At 34.9% G+C, this 23,019-nt stretch overlaps 1 protein-coding gene across 2 annotated transcripts in view; it reads left to right on the top strand.

Annotated features, from left to right (window-relative positions):
• LOC123312571 (glutamate synthase 1 [NADH], chloroplastic) overlaps positions 1-23,019 on the top strand; it is a 46,191-nt gene that overhangs the window by 11,258 nt on the left and 11,914 nt on the right. Inside the window, exons 2-17 of one of the 2 annotated variants that reach the window (XM_044897073.1) lie at positions 6,269-6,520; positions 13,564-13,771; positions 17,118-17,404; positions 17,465-17,669; positions 18,419-18,643; positions 18,702-18,866; positions 19,002-19,004; positions 19,251-19,405; positions 19,985-20,194; positions 20,256-20,506; positions 20,622-20,972; positions 21,429-21,610; positions 21,947-22,183; positions 22,239-22,432; positions 22,488-22,686; positions 22,827-23,016. In XM_044897073.1, the coding sequence (XP_044753008.1) occupies positions 6,276-6,520; positions 13,564-13,771; positions 17,118-17,404; positions 17,465-17,669; positions 18,419-18,643; positions 18,702-18,866; positions 19,002-19,004; positions 19,251-19,405; positions 19,985-20,194; positions 20,256-20,506; positions 20,622-20,972; positions 21,429-21,610; positions 21,947-22,183; positions 22,239-22,432; positions 22,488-22,686; positions 22,827-23,016 (3,307 nt within the window). In that variant the 5' untranslated portion in view covers positions 6,269-6,275. The remainder of the gene's footprint in view (positions 1-6,268; positions 6,521-13,563; positions 13,772-17,117; positions 17,405-17,464; positions 17,670-18,418; positions 18,644-18,701; positions 18,867-19,001; positions 19,005-19,250; positions 19,406-19,984; positions 20,195-20,255; positions 20,507-20,621; positions 20,973-21,428; positions 21,611-21,946; positions 22,184-22,238; positions 22,433-22,487; positions 22,687-22,826; positions 23,017-23,019) is intronic. The other variant, XM_044897074.1, reaches the window with a different exon arrangement.

Here is a 23,019-nt window from a genome sequence, read left to right as displayed (position 1 = left end):
AATTCTTTTAATCAGATTCTGCACTTTTTCGTCAAGAATTTTTATTACCCCCAGGCTCCAACAGTCAATCATATGATGCGCCTGAAAAAATATACCACTAGACTTGTTATATACTTAATTGGTACACAATAATACGCTTGTCGCATATAGGAAAATGATTACTCATATGTTCAGAGAAATATTCCGTTCAAAATTGCGGAAATTTTATCAACTTTTACGCCTTATATTCGAATTGTTATTTGTTTCGAAACAGTTTATGGTGATATCTGATGACGCACATTCTCTGGTCTACGGTATACTCAAAATAAAATTCAAACTTAAAGTTCAGAAAAGAAAATAAGATAAAATAAAAGAATAAACACGCAGTTGGAACGTGAACCAATGTTTACTCGTTTAGTTATGTAACACCCTAAATATATTTACGTGAGACATGTTGCTATATTCCTCAAATTATCGATAGCTTTATATATAGGTATGGTTCACATTATCAATATTCTTTTCATATGTATTAACACATTTGCTCAATAAATGGGGTTCATAATGTTCATATAAACGTTAATTTTTTTCACCTAGCTCGATTTCTTGCATACGTATAGAGTATTTTCATTCAATCGAATTGAATCCACATGAGTTATGAAGATGTTTTTTACCATTTGGAAATCTGCAAGAAAAGCGCATATTTTTACATCGTTGGCTACACAGACTTTAATTTAACGAAATAAAGTATTCACCACATTATAAGAGTGTGAAAATGGAAATTTTACCCAAAAAATATAACAGCTATTCTATAATATCTATATTTCTTTGTTCACTTGGCTTCTGGTGTGTTTCATGATGTCATTCATTCTTAATTGCATGTAGTTTTGTTTTTCGTATATAAAATGAAAATATGTAAAAGTTTCAAGAAAACATCTGTTGAATAGACTAAAAGGGAGTGCGGAAGACTTGACCCTTGCTATGATAGGGACATATAATCAGTGGTCCAAGTTTCCCGCTTTGAGCTCAGATAATAATTTGCTTCAAGAAAGAAAATTGAATAATAGAAATAAATATAAAAAAATAAGCAAAGGTTCAAAAAAGTAAAAAACATCACGGAAATAAGTCAGTGTCTCTGAAATAGAAAATATGTATTTCATACGTTAATACATCTGATGATGAAAACTTTGACATAGACAATCGTTGGTCATTGGAAATTGTTTTCTTTCAATGTTTTTCCTGAACAAACTCATGGTCAAGTCTCTCTCGAACCATGTTCTACTCTTCCATGGGTTAGGGAGACATGAGCCAATTTTCGGTTCCTAAAAAAAGAAATGGGACTCCCCATATGTTTCAAGCGCTTGTAGAAAAAATATTGTTCCTAACTCTTGTGTTGCGGAAAATATTTTGCTTGCACCTTGCACTCAATTGCTTGCTCGAACTCTGCTTCGCATCGGAAAGTATCACTTTCCGCACTTGTTAGGAAAATAACTATTTTATATATATCATATATATATATATATCATATATCCCATCATCAACCTAACTTTTTATGAGAAGAAATCATTAATCGACATTATTTATTCATAAACTGTATAGAAGTGCATCTCTCAAGTGCAAATTTTTAAATTGAATTTCCGCTAGATCATTCACTCACCGTCCGAAAATAATAAAAAAAACGAAATTGTTTACTACTTCGATTATCTTATCGAAAGTAAAACACATAAATATTGGAACAGTCAACGTTTACATCGTTTTCGACTTTCGGTTCCATTATTCAAACTGTGCTATTATTAGGAAAGTAGCTTTAAACGCCTGTTCTAAATTATACGTCAGTATATTGTATGTTATACATAGCGTTCTTGAAATGCAGGACGTGATTCTTTTTCTGAATACGTAGGTATTTCGTGAAAAAACGTGACATCCAATATGTACCCTTTCTGAGATATTCCGACCTGACTACTTCAGCCTTCATCGGAAAAATACATATATCTATTATAATATAATAGATATATGGAAAAATACATTACACGGGGAGCACAGAGTGCACTGACACAGGTTCGATACTCTTCTTTCTTCAGTCATTCAGTCAGCCGGTCATTTTCATTCATTATACAGGGATCAAAACTCATAATTGTTAACACATACTCACAAATTGAAAGTAATTGTACTCTCAATTCTATTTAGAATTGAAGAGGTAAGAGTCGAAGAAAATCAAACATTGCTAACCAAAGCACTCATCAGACTATATCGTTGCTCAAAAGCATGCCACACAGGACTTCAGCCTACATTGCAGGTCTTGCGTGTCAATGCTACAGTTCAAATAAAATAAAAGAATAACCAAAGATAATAAACTGTGAATTATCATGATCCACCATAGCATTGCTCAGAGACAAGCCACATAGGACTTCAGCCTAATAAGTCACGGGCATTGTGTTTCAATGCAACAGTTCAGATAAAATACAGTTAAATACATAATAAAAAAACTAAAAATGTGTTAAACCGTAAACACCAATGTCAACGCCATATATACGATTGCAAAAATTGAAAAAAATATTTAGATAAGGCTATAAATTTCTTTGCATTCCAATATGACTTTTAAATTTGAAATTGAAAAGTATTTTTGTGCCCCAGTATGATTTTTACGATCACCTTTTAAGTAACTAAAGTTTGACATTGCCGGTTTCTATTTTTTTCTTCGCAAAACAGAAACCTCCGGTAGGTATGTCCCTTCCTATCAGAATTTAAACAACGTTTTCTTACAATTTACAGAAGTTACACGTATTTTGTTTCAATTGTTTCAGTCACTTGCCATTTGCGGAATATGAGAAAGTGTGCTCAATCTAGTATTTCTTTCAGGTTGAAAAATTATTGAAATTATTTTTATATCGATGCTGTATGATCGAAGTGTATGTGTGCAATATTTCATGAACCCAGATGAGGTACACCAGTATAGAGTTACAGAATGGCAAGGCAAGGGACACTGAAACAAAATACTTGTAACTTCTGCTCAAATGATCAATATTGGAGTGTTAATCATTTTTAATGATTTATAATAATTGTAAGAATTAATATACACAGAATTCCAATCGACTCACAGTCACAAGAACAATTCATAATGTCGTTAAACTTTATTTTCCTTTTGACTACATTTCAGTCAAGTTCAACGAAGAATTCGAATATATAATTCGTATAATATTCGTATAATAAAAAAATCAAAAGTTACTCCAGTTACTCCAGTTGCCGGTAAAAGGTATACACCTTTGTAAAAAGTATTGACAATGGGCAAGTTTCCTAAAACTCCAAAACCGAATTTGAGAGTATTTATGGAAAGCCTTTTCTACTAGTTATCCAACACGTAAAAGATTCGCTTCAAAATTCAGACATTTCAGAAATACACCCTTCGAAACTTCGACTATGTGAAAGCTTGTGACGTAGAATGCCTTTATTGAATTATAGTAATTTTTATTAATTCGACAACACTGGAACCGATCAAGAAGATATCCACAGATTACAAAAAATTGTTTCTGTAATCTGTGTCTTTACCTTCTTTAAACCGATGACATTTTGTGTCATTGTGTGTTTTTCTTGTCAAATGTGATCATCAAACTTGATATTTATTACGTCTATGGTGATCAGAAAACTTTCATGACCATTACTGACACAAATGGGCGTTGCCGGATTGTAAAAATGACGTAGAATGTTCAAAAGAGCACTTCTGAAATCAGAATTTTCGTAATCGAATACAGACAAAATGCAATATGTTAAAATTCGAAAAAAATATATTTCGAGATATTTGAGTTATAAGGATTTTTAGGACATATATTTTGAAAATTAGGAAAATACCCCATTGTCAAAGTTACAACAACAACAAGTTACAACATTGTTGTTGACAATTTGTAGTGTCAGTGTCCATGTCCAGAATTTCAATCCGACATCTTGAAATATATGCAGATAATTTTGGGGGTAGGCCTTTTTGTGACATGCGGTATATCTATTTTATCGATAAAGCACTAGAACCAACTGTAAAAAATCATAAAAATCAAGATTATTTGAATATACTCAACATTGGGCGTAAAAATTTGAATATCATTCACTATGAGTAGTGAATATTTATATCTGAGCTGCATAGTTAATCCGGGATAGTGTTTTTGTGTTATGCTTCACTAATGAAGTGGAATGAATTTGGCTCCAATTACGCATGACCTTCGATTTCATTTATAAATATAAAATCAGAATTTGAGAACACATTCACTTCAACGATGGGAAGTGAAATTTCTAGAGAATAATAAGCTAAATCGATTATTCCAATTCAAAAGTGAAGTACAAATTTTATTTAGATTCACTACTCACTTGTAGTACATACATAATTGGCATATGAATGTTTTTTATTTTTTTTCCATGAGTGGTATAACATTTTCAATGCACTGTTCTCATTTTCCCCATGAAAAATATTCTTTTTCTGGAAACAATGTTTGCTGACATCGCAACTGTTTGAGAGATCGATATAGAGTGCTCTACTAAAAATGTTCACAATTTTCACAAATTTCGAGATTTTGTTTGACCTTGATGATCGATTCTTCAAATAGTGCTCATATAATAATATGATGAAAGGATGTTTACTAATTTTCTATGAGAGCTTAATTCATCCTTCTCTCTTAAAATTCAGTCAAAACAAAAGTTCATGAGAAAAATTTCATTTATTGTGTATTCAGTTGAATCAAACTTGAGGAAACCCAAATAAATATTATTTCAAATCTGCATACCTACTGTTGATCAGGCAGTTCAACATTGATATATGTCCCTTTGAAGCTGCGGTAAAAGCGTTCTTAGCACTTGTAGTGTCTGTGGTTGTGCTGATCTGCTGATGTAGGTCCAACGCTCGTTGTTTCTGGTCACATGAAAGCATGCTCAATCAGAGGCGAGTTGGTAGTGCCAAGTGTAGGCTACCAAGATCATCTACATAGATTCTAGGCCTTTCATCAGCCACAATTCGGACACGATAAGATCAGGAATTATCGTCTTAAAAATTGTTTCAATAGCATCATTTTCCTATTAGTCAGGATTACAGATCGGGAGAAAGCAGAATTCGGTACTTTGTTCCTTTTGGCCTGACCAGGAGCTTGCGCTCCGTCATTCAGACTACTTCCGGTGGGATGAGGTTTCAACATTCAACTTTTAGAGTTCAATGGGTTTCAAACAGGACGGGTAATCGAGATTTCACAATACGAGGGGGAGGGGCGTCTTACCACCAACCTCACAGCACTTATTATCATATACATAGTAGGAAGTCTAATAAAGTTCTTTGGAAGGGGTTTAGAGTGTCGGACAAATGAAAATTACGACTCTCGGCAATAAATAAGCGCTGAGTACACTCGCAATCACTTGTGAAAAGCTATTCGCAATAACTCAGGCAAGAAAACTCGAAATACTAAGGCAGTTCAACACTCGGTCAATAATAAATTAATTATAATTAGTTTATAAAGTAGTCAATATATAATATAACACAGGATTTTTCCCTGATTGGTGAATAATCCAGATCATCTTTTATATCCCACCTGAGGGAAGAGGAAAAGGAATGTCTCTCATGTGTTAAAAATGTTGAAATTCGATGGATATGTATTCGCTCTGACAAACAAAAACCAGTTTATTTACAAATTATTATGTTTTTATACTGTGCTGCAACGTCTAAAATGTTTACGGTTTACAACAATTTCTGAACTTTGAAGCAGAATTAAAAATGTAATAATTAAAAAAGAAACCAAAAAAATAACAGACTCATATTAAAATGAAGACGGATTTTTAAACAAAAATCAAACTTCATTACAACATTTACAGAGGCAATTCATTTTCAGTGCACCATTCATATTAAATGTCTTTCTGCTGTTGGTTGTTGGTATAATGGTATATAACATCATCCGCAAATATAAATTTTTCCGAACTCATGATAGTGCGCACGTTGATATTGAAAATGTGAAATAAAATGGGGCCCAAATTAGAACCCCTTCCAACTATCGCCACTATGGAATAGACCTATGTAGAGTAGACGATATGGAATGGTCTGAGATCGATGTTTTGTGAGGGGTCAACTAGAATGCAATCTATGCAATTCATTGCTGTCGAATGACGGGTAATGGTTCTTCGAATTTATTGTTAGCCAATCTATGTCATCGATATGTATCTGTGCCCCATCTCTTTGCAATAGAATTTCTCTATTTTTGCCATCAGCATCAGCACAACCTTCGAAAAAATTTTTATATCCAATAGGTACCTAATCTGAATTTTTTTTCAGTTTTCAGATGGCTGAACCTTGGAAAGGTCCGGAGAAGCAGGGTTTGTATGATCCCCAGTTCGAGAAAGAAGCCTGTGGAGTTGGATTCATTGCTAATATTGAGGGAAATTCGAGTCATAAAATACTTCGAGATGCCCAGCGTCTCGCAATTTCCATGAACCATCGTGGCGCATGCGCTTGTGATAATGATACTGGTGATGGAGCTGGAGTGCTGACGTCCATTCCACATGAATTTTATGCAAATAGACTCAGGTGAGTTCGTCAAGTGAAATCACTTTGACAGCTTTTATTCTCTATTAGATTTTCATTCCTTGTTAGATTTTTTATGAGATTTCTTTTTTAGTCCATCGTGGAATATTCTGTAAAAGTTTTTCAGTCAGTATTTTTCATCATTCATTCGTAAATTCCGTGGTCGTTTTTCTTTGCGAACCCGATATTTCCAGTGATAATCCGTTCGCTTTCACGAAAGCACTCCTTTGCCATCGGTCACGGCGTGCAACAAGAGATTAGACGACGAGAGTTCTCGAGAGCCTGCTGATATTAAATCAACAAGTGTTGATCCCTTGAGAATTAACTTAATACTCAAAGATCAAACTAATGGTACCTGACCACCTGCAACAAAATAGTCTCGAGAGCAGTCTCAAGCACTCTCCGACACAAGTCAATCCTATACTCCATTCACTTTTATTTTAGCACTCGGTTGGCCAGGGAAATTTGACACATTTCACTCTGTATAGTACGAAAATGTGGGGTTATGAAGCTTGTCAAAACATTTTTGGGTTTTAAATCAACGCTATGTTGCCCGTTCTACGTAAAAGTTTCTGTTATTACGTATTTTATCACAATGTCGAATCTCTTCGGAAAATATGTGACGAACATAATTGAAGTTTATACAAACTGATTGAAGGCATACCAAATCCAGTTATTTGTATGGAAAATACAAGAGATCAGTATAATATCATAATATGCACTAGCTTGAGGAGAGTTAATGTTTGTTATCTTCTTTGGCTAAAGTTTGAATACGTTACATGAGTTGTAGATTTCAAAAATATTAACCCGAAGATGAAATGCATATGATGCAGTGGTTGGGAATGGGAACCTCCCGAAGGAATTAACAGATAATTACAAGAATGTTAACTCTTCAACAAAAATCATCTTGCATCAATATAAGTAAAAGGAATTAAAGAAAGTTTCAAGTCAAGATGAACTTCACCTTTGAACAAAAGTTTCACATGAATAAACATTTAACAGGACAACTGGCGCGTATTTGTGGCTGTTCATCTTAAGACATTGATATAATAATATAATAATTAGGATTAGGTATTTATTGGTACCTCGAGACATTTACAGTGTATAGGACAAGTCAAATGAAAAATGAAAAAATCAATTTCCGGGAACTTATTCTACGATGACCTTCGAAAATCCTGTAGTAAACTTTTCGCATGAATTCACTCAAACATAAAATTCTCAAATGCCACCACTTTTCTGGGTCTCCCAATAGAAGGAAATTCTTTGTCATCCTCTTCATTCACAATCTTTCTGATTGTGGAAATATTCAGCTGAAATATAAGTCGTTTAGATTCAGATGAAACATTATATAAATTCTCTTACATTGAATATGTTCGCTACCGTCTGACGTATTGTGGATTTTAGAATATTCAGGGTATAACTATTTGAATGAGCGGACCTGAATTCTAAATTGCACTTTCTGAAACCCTGTCTCTTTTTTCAATCACTTTTGGCATTTTCGAATTTTCGTAATAAAAATTGATATTAGTTGTGGCAACGGCGTTATGACATTAACGACATTTCATGAGTGCCAACCTAACTTCGTTCTAGTTACAAAAACTTGAGAAAATTATTTCATGGCCAACCGACTGCTAAAATAAATTTGAATGAAGTATATGTAAATTCAGATCGATTTCAACTTTTTTGTGAATATCAATTGAAGCGTATTCTTATTTCACCTTCTGAATCAACTGAATAACTGCTTTGCGATTGTGAGAAATGCATACAGCACCTTGACTCGTGGTTCTTGAAACACGAAAAGTGATGAAGGTTCACAAGGCAGTCAAATTTATTAAGACTTTGCTGACTGACGGATAAACAGCGACTGGCTGCACAATAGAGGTCTTTAGGTAGAGGAGATCGAGAGGTGTATATGGCCTTATCACCCCCTTTTATCTTATTTACTTCAGTCTCAAGCAGTTGTCTCAAGTATTGTGGATTTTAGAATATATCAGGGTATAACTATTTGAATGATTGGACCTGAATTCTAAATAGCACTTTCTGAAACCCTATCTCTTTTTTCAATCACTTTCGGCATTTTCGTAATAAAAATTGATATTAGTTGTGACAACGGCGTTATGACATTAACTAGCATTTCATGAGTGCCAACCTTACTCCGTTCTAGTTACAAAAACTTGAGAAAATTAGTTCATTGCCAACCGACTGCTAAAATAAATGTGAATGGAGTATAGTCTCCGACTCCGAGACTGAACGTATCTCAAGTGCTCAGATGAGATTGTGAGATTGATCTCGAAACTTTCCCTCGAGATTTTATTTCTGGTGGACACTCACCATAACAATTTTTCATAACTCCATATCAAATAGTATTAACAGAAAAACAAATTCGTCGAAAAAGAGTAGATACTGACCATGGTTTCTGACGTTTCGGTCTTATTCGACCTCGAACTTGAAATTATACGATTTTCACAAAATGAGTTTTTAAACCACGACACTTGTTTCGCTATCGCAAAAGCATCTTCAGGTGGGTAAAGGTAAACTTTTGTGAAAATCGTATAATCTGTTTCAAGTTAACCTTCACCCACCTGAAGATGTTATAGTGATAGCGAAACTTGAAAAATATGATACTTTCGCTGAATACAACTTTGTTTAAAAGATTCACAGATGTGTAGTGTCACAGATGTAGCTAGTTATTCTGAAAGAAATCACTATATATTTTTATCAGGGCCGATTCGTAAAAAATGGTATAGCAAAAGAATGTTTCTTTTGACCTCAAGAATTCACTGTTAATATATTTGAAGGGTACAGGGAAAAAACCATCAATGTCAATTTTTGTCCGAAAATGAGTTAGGCACAAAATTCAATTCAGAACGAAGAGTAGTATTTTATGGTATATCAAAACAAGCATGAAACTAGCTCAGTCATACGTTAAATCGCTGCCGAAGATTTACCGTACAGGAAAAGAACTAACGATTTGGATCATACACGGATAGAAAAAAATCTAAGTCATTTCATGTAATACACACATTTTATGTATAATAATATTCATAATGATTATTCCGAGAACAATAATATTTATTTTGTGATATTTCAAATAATATGAACGGATTTCGAAGTTGAAAACGCGTTTTTCTCAGCTGGAAGGAAAATTGACATCGATGGTTGTTTCCCTGTACCCTTCATTTGTAGATATTTATATACATATATATTTTCTACAACTTTATCTAGTACTATACACCGAAGGACACACCATGAAAGGAAATTTTCACCTCAACATGAAATCACAAATGGTGTCTGTGTTACTATGATCCAATAACCTGTCCAGACTTCCCCACAATATTTTATTAGCATAGGTAAATGAATATGTAATTTTTCACTTTGATAGCATTGTGAAAATTACCGAATTAACAAGAAAAGTAATCAAGTGATAAGGAAACTATGAACCTATTCAAAGTTCTCTATGGTGTGCTGTTTATGCATCGAATATTTATAGAATGATTCACGTACATAATTGTTGATGCGAAATTTAATTATAGCATCTATTATATCATCAAATAACAGAGAAATTAATTAACGAATAATAATTGTTATTGTTGAATAAACTACAAGCATTATCGAATTCGAAGTAAAATTAATGACAGACGCATTCATTTTCTTTTTGTTCTGATCGCAAACATTTACACGTTTACAGACAAAACATACCAATCAGACCTTCAAAATTCCATAGCCTATTTGACGATGGACTTTTTAGTATGCGCGTTATGATAGTGTGTTAATGGGGTTTTACTTAACTATAGACACTGGAGCGTCGTGGAAACTTGGTGGAATGTGAAGTATACATAGATGGTAGGAGGAAAAAATGGTTACATGAGGTATGCTCTTTCATAGTAGGGGTGAACGCCTATAGGGGTTACAAAATATTTAAAAACAAATATGTACCTAATCGAATGAATCTACCTACTCGAGCCTATCACATATCGATACCGTTTATACCCCACATATGGCTTAACCATAAAATGTACCTACTGTAGACCTGCATTCGTCATTTTACTTCCGCTTTGGCATATACTTATAGCAAAGCACCTCACGCTCATCGCCCCATCTCAAAAAAACCGTCGAACGTATAATAAATTGATTCAGGCAAACGGGTGGAAAATTCCATGACACCTACTATAACTTTCAAGATGCTCAAAAATTGACGTTTGGAAAGTAGTACTTTTCCAAAATCGTGCGGAAAAAACGCCTGATATTCACTTTCCTCACGCATATGCATAAAATTTTGGCGCTCCGCGTCGTTCGGTCAACTGCAATCTCTTGCGGGAAAGTATCACTTTCCACACTTGTTAGGAAAATAACAATTTAGCTCATAGGGAGGGATATGTCAGAAAACGAATTTTTTTTACTCTTATTGGTGTTTTTTGTTCGGCATGTGCCAGATTATATATTGTTTACGTTATTCTCGAATTCTTTTATTCGCAATACAAAACTAAATCCATCATGCTCAAGAATTTTCACGTGATATCCTCGAAAATAAACCAGTAAAAACTGTTTTATTCTGGTTTAGTTTTCCTTTTACAGTGGATGGAAAAATGAATTTGAGAAATGTCAAAAATTCTACCTTTTTCTTATGCATTTTTCGGGTATATCTGGTTTGTTTTAGGGGCCGAAAGTGATTATTAGTAAGTATAATTCAGTCCTTCGTGACAAAACATAGCCCGTTCCCGGTCCATCAAAGAGCTTCGTGCTTCGTGACAGTTGTTGTAAAATCTGTCAAACCTTTTTCTATAAAAATAATCCCGAAGTGAACACGATATGAATTCAACATAAAAAATAACTTTATTGTTCCAATAAACTATAGTCAAATCGTTTCCAATTTACAGTAACAATATCAATATCTGAGCAATACAGCGTTGTGACTACAAACTTTAAAAAAGAGGACGGATTGTCTTAGTGATGCTCGTAGTGATGGAATAGTTATGCTGTGCAACAAAAGAGTTTTTTCGAACAAGGTGCATTTAAGACGAAATGAATCGATTTTTCAATTGAAATTTGAGCCGGTCAGAGGAAAAGTGGTATAAGTCACAAATTTCGATTTTTGAGTTATACCGATATTTGGGTACCAAAGGTTGCATATTATTCTTCTTATGAGTGGTATGAGTCAAATCGTCGTTTTGACCGATATACCCATTTAATGTTTTTCCTCTCAACAAAATTTTCCATACCTATCAATGCGGTTTTTCAATCAATTGAAACGTAAAACCTTCATTTCCAACATTTCACTTAATTGTAGTTAGATCACTTTTCCTCTGAGCCACTCATTTAACACCGTGTAAATTCGAAACGAAGTATTTTGGCCATAGACTAATAAGTTTATTAGTATATGATGTTGGCCTATAATTATAGTTTATTATTGAGGAAAATAGGGTTATTTTACGTTTTTGAATTCATGGTTAACTTATGGCGGTTTACGTTCGGAACGTCCTGTATATTGGATTAGTATCATTATTTCTAAGGTTATGTACCTAACTCCATTTATTTTCTATCCAATTTGTTCCAGGTGGCTCAGCCAAACTGTATATTCTTACCGACAAAATTTGCTGTTTTGCAAACCGCTCAACTGCTCAACAAATAAAAACTCGAACCTGCTTTTTCCAGTTTTATTCGAAATGTGTTGATATTGATCTTCCCACGACATTCAACATCTATCGATTAGGATAGGTACACCGGTTTTCGGAGGTATTTCGTATACATAAATATACAGAGTGGGCCATTGAAAACCAAACATCGGCTCTGTATTTTGGTAGAACCGAATTATATGAAAGCACTCCGACAAGTGAGTTTGTTGGATAGTTTATGGCTGTTTGGATGAGAGAGTTCCGGTCGCTTGTTTGTTCTTTGATTAATCTCGTGCTTTTGATTGCCTCAACTTCAGTTTCATCCTGAGTAAGCTGTATAACATGGGCTTCAGAAGTGTTTTCCTGGATCCGTGCTTGGTCCCCTACCTACTTTCCATTATGTTTGTTAATGACTTGCCGGAATACATAAGGTCTTATGTTCTTTTGTTGAATGCCTTGATCGTTCTCTTCGCGGACTATGCATCTTTTCTTGTGTCAGCTCAGAATGTTTCAAATCTGAAGGATTCTTGCTCCTCATCAAAATTTTAGCCTCCTCTGTTCAAATGACCACGTGCTGCCACTGTTTATTTCAATTTTGGTTTGGGATGGTTTCGAATTATTGAACTTCTTACCTTTTTATTGTTATATTATTATTCGAACAATCTCAGAGAACTTTATCAAATAATTGAACTTTAGATTCGTTTCTTTCTATGTATAACTAGTAATCCAGCTTAGAGTTTTCTCCTTTCATTCATCGTTATTCACGTCTTAACGAACAATAGAACTTGGATTCGGTAAGTAAGTGAGGAAAATACTGAATTTTTGAACGGTCGACGACTTCAATGAGAGAACACCTGCAGATAACCGTGGACTTGTATATTCTAGACATTCTGCTTTTACAATAAGCTTTTCCTTAAAAGGGTCTGGAAAATCTCTATACTCATTCATCCTGCTAAAGTTTTGAGTACCTTAATGAAATATGTGCATTACAACCTGAATAGAAATAGACTATTTCAATATTTTATGGTTTTCGAAAACGAAATAAATTTTCACTCGAGGCAGAACCTTGTGCTGATCTTCTCCTCTGTCGAGGAGATGAGATATATAATTCCCCAGAACAAAAAGTCCAAGACGTGTATAAGGATTCTTCTGATTCTGAATCTAGGTCTCTGTTTTTTCTTCTTCTTCGAACATAGGTAAACCTATAACAAGTACATACCTATCTATAAGAGTCAAACTACGGTTTGATTCACGTTTCCAGTGTCTGGATACTCGATATAAGTGTCAAATTTCGAAAATTTAAGAATAACAGTTCCTACTTCATTTATCTTCCCATTACGAGTTTTATATACGAATGTATATCACATATAGAAATGTGACAAATATAAGATAGTTAGCTATAGTATTCACATAACAATTTGTCTTTATTTTCAGAGATGAACAGAATGTGGAGCTTCCCCCTTTCGACAGATATGCTACAGGCATCTTTTTCCTCGATAAACTACATCACCAAGATTCGGAGGCAAAATTTGGCGCTTTGGCGAAAGAATTGGACCTGTCTGTACTGGCCTGGCGTTCTGTACCAACCGACAATTCCTCCATAGGCACAGTAGCAAAAAATACTGAACCACTCATGAGACAGGTAACTTTCCTTTCCACTGAGTGATCTGCAAACTAAACTAAGCAGCAAATGAAGGAAAATTGCCTAAGTTTGATTAGTTATATAATAACTATAGAACATAGATACATGGAATGGGCATTCAGTGCTATGAATGAATTGTTTGTAACGTGCGTTCAAAAAAATTCGTCGTCAAGTAGGCTATGGAATTTTAAACGTTGATATTCGGTGTCTGAACGTAGGACTCTTCTCGAATTACTTCATCTACCCGAAATGTAAACAATGATGATATTAACCTATATATCGTAATTTTGTATGGAAAATGGAAAGGCACTTTTAAGGAAAAGTTAATTTCGCCCAAAGTGCGAAAAGCATTTCTTCCATAGGGTCAGACCACAAGAATCCAAACAATCTGAGGCGGCTAGAAAAATTCTTGGTAAAAATTTCAACCGATGTCCACTATTTTCATACGTAAGAGACATGGACAGATCGTGGTATCATGTGTTTTTTTGTAAAAAGGTTCTAACTATTTCAGGATTATGCATAAAGCACAGTAAGATTCTCAATATGTTTATTAATTCTCTATAAATATTGAATTGATTTGGTCGTTACTGAAAACCTATCACTAACCTAAAGAACTGATGAATTTACATGAAAATAAATATTGGACAATTTATCAAAATTCAATTTAGCTATGAAAAGCCATGATGCTTTCTCCTTATTCATAACGTTCTACTGTTAAAGTTCCATAAAAGAAAATAGGTCCCACATTTTGCCATTTACTGATGCATACCGAACTCCAATTTTATTTTGCATGCTACAATAGGTAATCAATCTTTTCAATTTTCTGATAACAGGTCAATCTTCATGAGAACAAACTGATGTCTTTCATTCAAAATCGTGTGGAATAAAATATGCGAACAGATACTCTAGCCACATGAGTTAAAAGTCGAACAGAGGTTCGTGGAGCTCCTGTCTTCTGTGTCATCATATTTTCATTATTGCTGAATAACTCTGAGATTTCTTCTTTGGTCGACCACTACTTTTTTTGCTTGAACATACCTGTTCCGTCAACGCATCGCAAAACAGTACTTTCGAAAGATTGATTCTTTCAGCAACATTGGGAATTTCGCTGGAAGTGCGGAAACATTAAAGAATATTTCCAGTCTCCTTCTGTTTTCTGCCCAATTTTGAAGTAAGATTTTCAATAATAAATGCTTTCTACACGTCCGTAAAAACCATCTTTATAATTTCCTGACAACAACAACAATCCAAAATGCTAACTTCTAACTTGACAGTTCGCCTGGAAAATAGTACAGCAAAAGCTGAGAATTACGTTCAGACACGAAATATCGACGTTGGAAATTCCATAGCCTACTTGACGACGAATTTTTTTGAACGCACGTTAGTACCCTTGAGTATTGAATACTCAAAGGTTGTACACACATGTTTCTCGATGTTTCTCGAACATACTTCCTATCTATTCTTACTGAAAATTGATGTGAAAATGATGTCCGAGTCAACTGTCTCAATTGTGATTGGCGACACTAAGCAACTATCTCACTCCAGTCTTTGGAATGTTTATTTTCCATTCCATGTTTTTATGTTCTAAGGTCTTATATCATCGACATTACTTTGATGATGTTGCAAATATTTATCCATTTCCTGTATACCACTGGCACAGGGCAATTTTTTTTCAATCTCTCCTTGTTGTATAGGCTGTGAATGTAAGGCAGCCAATTAATTTTTTTTGTAGCAAAGAATTTGGGAATGGTTGAGGGTTTTAAATTTTTTTTTTGATGGGTGGATTGTAATCGGAATTTTTTTGTCACTTATCGTATACAATGCGCCATTTTAAGAAATTACCTTTCTTTCTTGAAATTCTAACTATAACTTCGACATTTCTTCGACTGATACAAGCACAATTCTTGGTCTTTGCGCTACTGGCGTTTTCGCGTTTTTCAAGATCTTGCTTCTGTACAGGGTGTGAATATAAGGAAGCAAAAAATTTACACTTTTTTGCCTGGAAATTCAAGAACAGCGAGAACTTCACATAGTTCTTCTTTATGTTGGGTGGACATTTCTTCGAGACGTTTTGTCATTTTGTCGCGTTGGTGTGGAAATAACGCTATTTTATGAGAATTTTCGTCTTTTTTGAAAAACAATAGCAAAGAGTAAGTTCAAACTGCATCAAGGAATACTGTGTAATTAAATGAGGTATGTGATAAAAAACGAAAGAAAAACCGAGAAATTTTATTCGAAATTTTCTACAGTTTTGTTGAACTACACTTTGAAGGAAGCTACAAATGAAATGAGTTCCATTCATAGACGTTCAGATCCTAAAGAAACGCGTTCCTGTTGGAAAAAATCCAACTTCCTCCAATAGGGTCGATGTCTGATGGAGGATCTAGGAGGATTTAAATACGTTTAAGGGATTTAGCTTTTGGCGATACTGGCGCACTAATTATGCTCGAAAAAAACTCCATGTTACCCTTAAAGCTAATACTTATGAAGAAATAACTGTAGAAATTGTTAGGTACTCAAAATTAATATTGTATTGATTAATCATATGTTTCCTTATACACGTCAATGCATCTGATTATTTTAATTACAAGATATCTTTGATGCATTTTGAGCGATATCTGCTATTTTTATATAAAAAAGCGAATTTCACGAGGAAAACAGAATTTCAATAACAACACAAATATCGAGAAAATGCCGAAAACGTCTCGAGTTAATAATAATAATAATGACCTAACCATCCACCCAACATAAAGAAAAACTCTTAAAGACTCTCAATATTTCTGAATTCTTAGTCAAAAAACTGAAATTTTTCTTTCGCTTCTTTATGTTCACACCCTGAACAACAGTAGCTTGAAAGAAAAAAAAACCCTTTGCGACTAACCTAAAGATTAAGGAAGGTGCTTCAGTGCTTCACACCGCTGGCGAAAAATCGAGCATCAGCGAGGAAATGTCGAAGTTGTAGCTAGAATTTCAAGAAAAAAGTGATGTGAAATGGCGAAATTTCCATAGCAACTCATCGTATCCGAAAATTGGCGAAGACATCCCGAGGTGTTGACCTAACATTACACCGAGCATAAAAAACCCTGTAAAGGCCAGGCCCTCTCCTTCTCAACTTCTTCGCCAAAAAATGAAAATTTTTGGCTGCCTCACATTCACACCCTATACAAAAAGAAAGAGATTGAAAAGAAAAATACTCTATGCCAGTGGCATATAGGCGAGGGATAAGGCTTTGCATTTCGAGGTGTATCAATATCATCAAAGTAATGTGTCTCACTTCATTTGCTGCTAGTTTACTTTAAATTAATTGATAAAAGAGAAGCTTTTTCTCTTAACTGAATAATTCCAGGTATTTGTGGCACCCAATAATCCTGACATCGATGGAGATGAACTCGATAGAAAAATTTTCATCCTGCGCAAACAAGCTAGTCACCAAATTCCTGGTCCTGCAAAAAGATTCTATATCTGTTCCCTCAACAGAAAAACTATTGTGTATAAAGGACAATTCACCTCCGATCAACTATGGTCATATTTTACTGATTTAGCCGATCCGATGTACACTGCCTATTTGGCTCTCGTTCATACCAGATTTTCAACTAACACTTTTCCTAGTTGGGAAAGAGCCCATCCATTAAGGTATGAGCTATACGTTTAATCGGTTAACGGAGAATTGTTGTTTTAGATGATTCATTTCAGGATGTTAGCCCATAATGGAGAAATCAATACATTGAGAGGAAATGTAAATTTCATGAAAGCAAGAGAGGGAGTGATGTCCAATAAGGAATTTGGTGATACGTTGAAATCTCTTTATCCTGTTGTTGAACCGAATCTATCAGACAGTGGTTCAGCTGATTGTGTACTTGAATTTTTAGTACATGCTGGAAATAGGAGTCTCCCAGAGGTGAACTAAAAAACTGTTAAGTTTTAAGTTATCTTCATTAATTTCCAGTGACATCAATTGAATCATTCCAAATACTGACAGATATATTTTATTCATTTCAATATATTTTTGTACTGTTCATGAATATTATTTTTCCGCTCATATTATGGTTATTTTTTTTCAAATTCAACTACAAGTTCATGACTGGGTACAAAAAAATTCCTCACAAAGACGATGAGTTATCCACTTTCTGTCACAAAAAATCCCTTCCCTAGATTTTTTCAATCCAATTTATTATGGTTGCTGGATGCGACCATGAAAACTAATTGAAATGCTATGTTATTTTTTTATTGATGCCATTCTTGTTATATTTCATTTGAATCTCATTCATGACAAATAACTTTTCAAAGATCAATAAAGGATGTTATTGCATATTAGGCGAATAATATAAACACCACCATCTTGCCATAACGCCATTTCGCATGGTATACCGTTACTGAATAGAACATCAAAATGAATTGGAAAATACTTTTTTATTCCACCAATATCTTCATGAACGATACTAATGACTCAATGAATTGAAACAAACCACTACTGAAATTGGAAAAAACTATTCTTTTAACGAAACAAAGTAAATCCATATATTTTTGAATCTTTGTTCTAATAATAATAATAATAAGAAACCAAGGTATTGTGGTAAATAATTTAATATTTCTGCTCACCTCTTTCTGAATGTTCCGAATTTTTTTGAAAATCGGTACATATTCCAGGCAGTCATGACAATGGTACCAGAAGCTTGGCAGAACGACCCAACAATGTCTGAAGAGAAAAAAAATTATTATCATTGGGCATCCTGCATCATGGAACCATGGGATGGTCCAGCATTGATTTCATTCACCGATGGTCGCTACATTGGTGCTATTCTCGACAGAAATGGTCTTCGCCCTTCAAGATTTTACATAACAAAAGATAACACTCTTATTATGGCGAGTGAGGTAAGGAATATCAAAAATTGTCTTATGTTGAACAAAAAGCCTAATTCTCAATAAACAGGTTGGTGTATATGACGTAGATCCTGCCGATGTGGTTCTAAAAAGTAGGCTGAAACCAGGAAGAATGTTGTTGGTGGATACTACCGCAAAAATGGTAATACAGGATGTGGAATTGAAGAAGAAAATCGCCAAATCTAGGCCGCATGGAGAGTGGTTGAAAGAGCAAGTGAGTAGTTTTATTATCCAACCGTATTAAGAATTACTCGGTATTCTATAAAATTCTTCATCATGTCGAAACCAAGACGATTTATCTGAGTATACTAATCCCATTGTCTTTTTCATGATTTCCTTGACAATCCAGATGGTAAGTTATGCGTATGAGGAATTCAGGACTTATTTTTGTTACAAAGAATAACTTTCATCTCGAAGAGTCTTCTGCTTTAAAAGCTGATGTGCTAACTCCTTCAAACTTTATCTCTTTTATTTAGAATGATGTAATTTTTCAGAAGTTAAGTATTCTTTAGTGTGTGGCATCCCCTCCCTTTCTAGCTTAGCATTCACTGTGCTTGGAATAACTACCTTCGAATACATTACTCATTAACACTTTCAGATTTCTATGGATGAACTTCGAAAAGCTCATTTGGATAGTGGCCATGGTACTAAACCCAAATACGAACCCAGCGGTTTAACGGATAAGAGACTACCTTTATATGGGTATTCAACAGAAACCATTCACCTATTGCTATTGCCAATGATCAATAACAAGTACGTAACTAAAATTTTACAATCGGTAGCTCATCATGTGTTTCATAAAAAAATAGTTACGATTATGCATGGGAAATAAGAAAAGAGAGGTTAATTTTTGTAACTGGGCGTTGGTATTCAACGGTTGAATTTATCGCATCCACGATCACTATACAAACTTTCCTAATCAAAATTGAAATGACTGCAGTTACTTGTCCTAAGCTTCTAGCATGCCTTGGTAGATTGTCTTTACTTTTTAAATGTGGGCAAATATTCCCTCAGCCAAGTTTTCCAGAAGTTGGAATAACAATGAGTAACATCATGAACTTTTCTGGAGACAAATGGATAGAGCGGTCTAGAATTAAAAATTTGTTCATTCTCCACAAAAAAGTGTGCAAAGTCTCCACTCTAAAAGATTGAAAATAAGTGCTTTGCGAATTTCGATCAGATCAATTCATAATGATACATTCATACTGAAAGGATATGTTTAGGAGCTTAGGATGTCGCTTTTGTGTGCCTTGTAATCTCGACAATCGTTATTGATATTATGAAAACATATTAACATATTCTAGACCATAATTTTTCTTCTATATTCTTCAGGAAGGAAGCTCTTGGAAGTATGGGCAACGATGTTCCCTTAGCTTGCCTTTCGAACTTCGCACCTTTAACCTATGAATACTTCAAGCAACTGTTCGCACAAGTTACAAATCCTCCCATCGATCCCTTCAGAGAAAAGGTTGTTATGTCTCTTCAGTGTCCTATTGGTCCCGAAGAGAATATATTAGAACCTAGCTCTAAACAAGTTCACAGGTGATTATACCCTCAATATAATCGAATATAACAGAAAGTATGTTTATTTCCTATATTCTAGACTATGGCTGAAGCAACCTGTGATATCCATTGCTGATATGGATGTATTGATTCATACCAAGCATCGCTCGTGGTCATCACATGTTATCGACATAACTTTCCCTGCAATGGAAGGTACTGCTGGATACCTGAAGAAGCTGCAGGATATTTGTGATGAAGCAAATGAAGCTAGTCAGACGAATCAAATCATTATACTATCAGACAGGAATGGTGGTGCAGACAGAGTTCCCATCAGCAGTTTGGTAGCATTAGGTGATTATTTCACATTTATGATTTATCGTTTTAGAAGATCCATCTTTGTTTCATTGTTAACCTTGCAAACATATAAAAAGGCATTCTTATCAGCTATTCTATACTTTCCTTTCAGGTGCTGTCCACCATCATTTAATAGAAACACGCTCTAGAATGAAAGTGGCATTGGTGATAGAAACAGCCGAAGCAAGAGAAGTACATCACATTTGTGTGATGTTAGGATATGGTGCTGACGCAATATGTCCTTATTTGGCCCTCGAATTAGCTTCAAGCCTTCGAGATCAAGGAATACTCGACACATCCTTATCCGATGAAGCAATTTATCAGAATTACGCACTGGCAATGCAAACCGGTATCAGTAAAGTTATGGCTAAGATGGGTATCTCAACCTTGCAATCATACAAGGGCGCCCAAATTTTCGAAGCTGTTGGTTTGGCCGAGGACGTCATCGATAAGTGCTTCAAAGGTACATTTCATGCAAACTTCTTCTTCGTTTACGTGTTATTTTTTCAGATATAAAACTGCAGTATACACTAATGTTTGAAAAATGTTAAACGAACGAGTGTATGCCGCAATAAGCTTAGTGACCAAATAGTTGCTCTGGAAATAGCACGTAAGTATATTGTTGCGACAAAAAGTAAAAATTCCAATTACCGTATTTTGCAGGCCATTGGACTGAAATATTTCGTATGTATTTTTTATTCCCAATTCATACCCGCGCAATTTTTTCAACGGATTCAACTCATCTGCACCTTTCGAAATCAACCCATCCCAATAGAAAAGACATCATCACTTCATTACCAGAATCCAAGAAACCTCGAGATACGGTGTATTGAAAGAGCAAATTTCGTCAATAACTTTATCAAAAATAATTTTCATATTTTAAATAGCGAAATTTTCATTAGTTTTATATTCTTTAAAGGTACCCCATCAAGAATAGGAGGAGTCAATTTGGAGATGCTAGCACAGGAGGCTCTCAACAGACATCAAAATGCTTACAACAATCAAGTGGACTCTTTGGTACTCAGAGATGCTGGAAACTACCATTGGAGAGCAGGAGGGGAAAAACATCTCAACGAACCTGCTAGCATTGCTGCTCTTCAGGTAAAAGAATAACTATGTCAACCCCATTATAGAAGGAACATACAGTGAACGACGTCGAAATGTAAAACACGAGAGAATTGTTGTAATCGTTCATTTCACTTTTTTTTTTCCGAAAAAGGTCACACATTAATATATTTCGGCCAATTGTAATCTCTTGTTAGAGTTATTCTTATTCTTCAGTTCAGATCTTAGTTAATATCAATCTCATGCTGCATGAAACAAATTTCAATGATTATTCTTTCATCTATAGGAAGAAGAGGAGGAGAAATAAATGAATATTTGAAGACTCACAAAACCCTCCATAAAATGCTCGTACTCAATAAAACATATTTTCAGGAATCGGCCATAAATAACAATAAATCAGCATACGAAAAGTTTCGAGAATCAACTATGGAATCCGTGAGAAATACTATGCTAAGGGGACGGTTAGAACTTCGGACACAAAACGAACCTCTGCCAATTGAAGAAATCGAACCTGCTTCCGAAATAGTGAAAAGATTCGCCACAGGAGCCATGAGCTTTGGTTCTATCAGTTTGGAAGCTCATCAAACATTAGCCATGGCTATGAATAAAGTATGATTAACCAAATCTTAATTGTTGTTCACTCATTTGATGGAATAAATTTAAGGTAGGAGGAAAAAGTAATACTGGAGAGGGTGGTGAAGATCCGGAAAGATACCTCGATCCATCCAAACGTTCCGCAATAAAACAAGTAGCTTCTGGAAGGTTTGGAGTGACTTCTTCTTACCTAGCACACGCTGACGATTTGCAAATCAAGATGGCGCAGGGAGCTAAGCCAGGTGAAGGCGGTGAACTACCTGGGTGAGCAAAATCATTGAGACTTTCTTGAAACCGTATTATTACTAACCTTTTTTAGGTATAAGGTATCTGTTGAAATAGCTAAAACCAGACATTCAGTAGCAGGAGTTGGCCTCATATCTCCCCCACCCCATCATGATATTTATTCCATAGAAGATTTGGCAGAATTAATTTATGATTTGAAATGCGCTAACCCGAATGCTCGTATATCCGTGAAACTGGTATCTGAAGTAGGAGTTGGTGTGGTGGCATCCGGGGTATGTAGATCTATACTTGAGTAGGAAGAACATAGAAAACTTCAAAATTTCCACAATATTCTTTTCATGAGGCAAATTAATTGCCTCATTGTTATAACCAAAACTGGCAGTTTTTGAACAACTGATTCAATTCCATAAAGGTTGCTAAAGGCAAAGCGGAACATATCGTTGTGTCTGGTCATGATGGAGGCACAGGTGCAAGTTCTTGGACTGGCATCAAATCTGCTGGTCTTCCTTGGGAACTAGGAATAGCAGAAACTCATCAAGTTCTCGTATTGAACAATCTCAGATCGAGAATTGTTTTGCAAGCCGATGGCCAAATCAGAACGGGTA

The sequence above is a fragment of the Coccinella septempunctata genome, chromosome 4, assembly GCF_907165205.1.
Source record: "Coccinella septempunctata chromosome 4, icCocSept1.1, whole genome shotgun sequence".
NCBI lineage: Eukaryota > Metazoa > Arthropoda > Insecta > Coleoptera > Coccinellidae > Coccinella > Coccinella septempunctata.
This window is presented reverse-complemented; position numbering and strand designations above follow the sequence as displayed.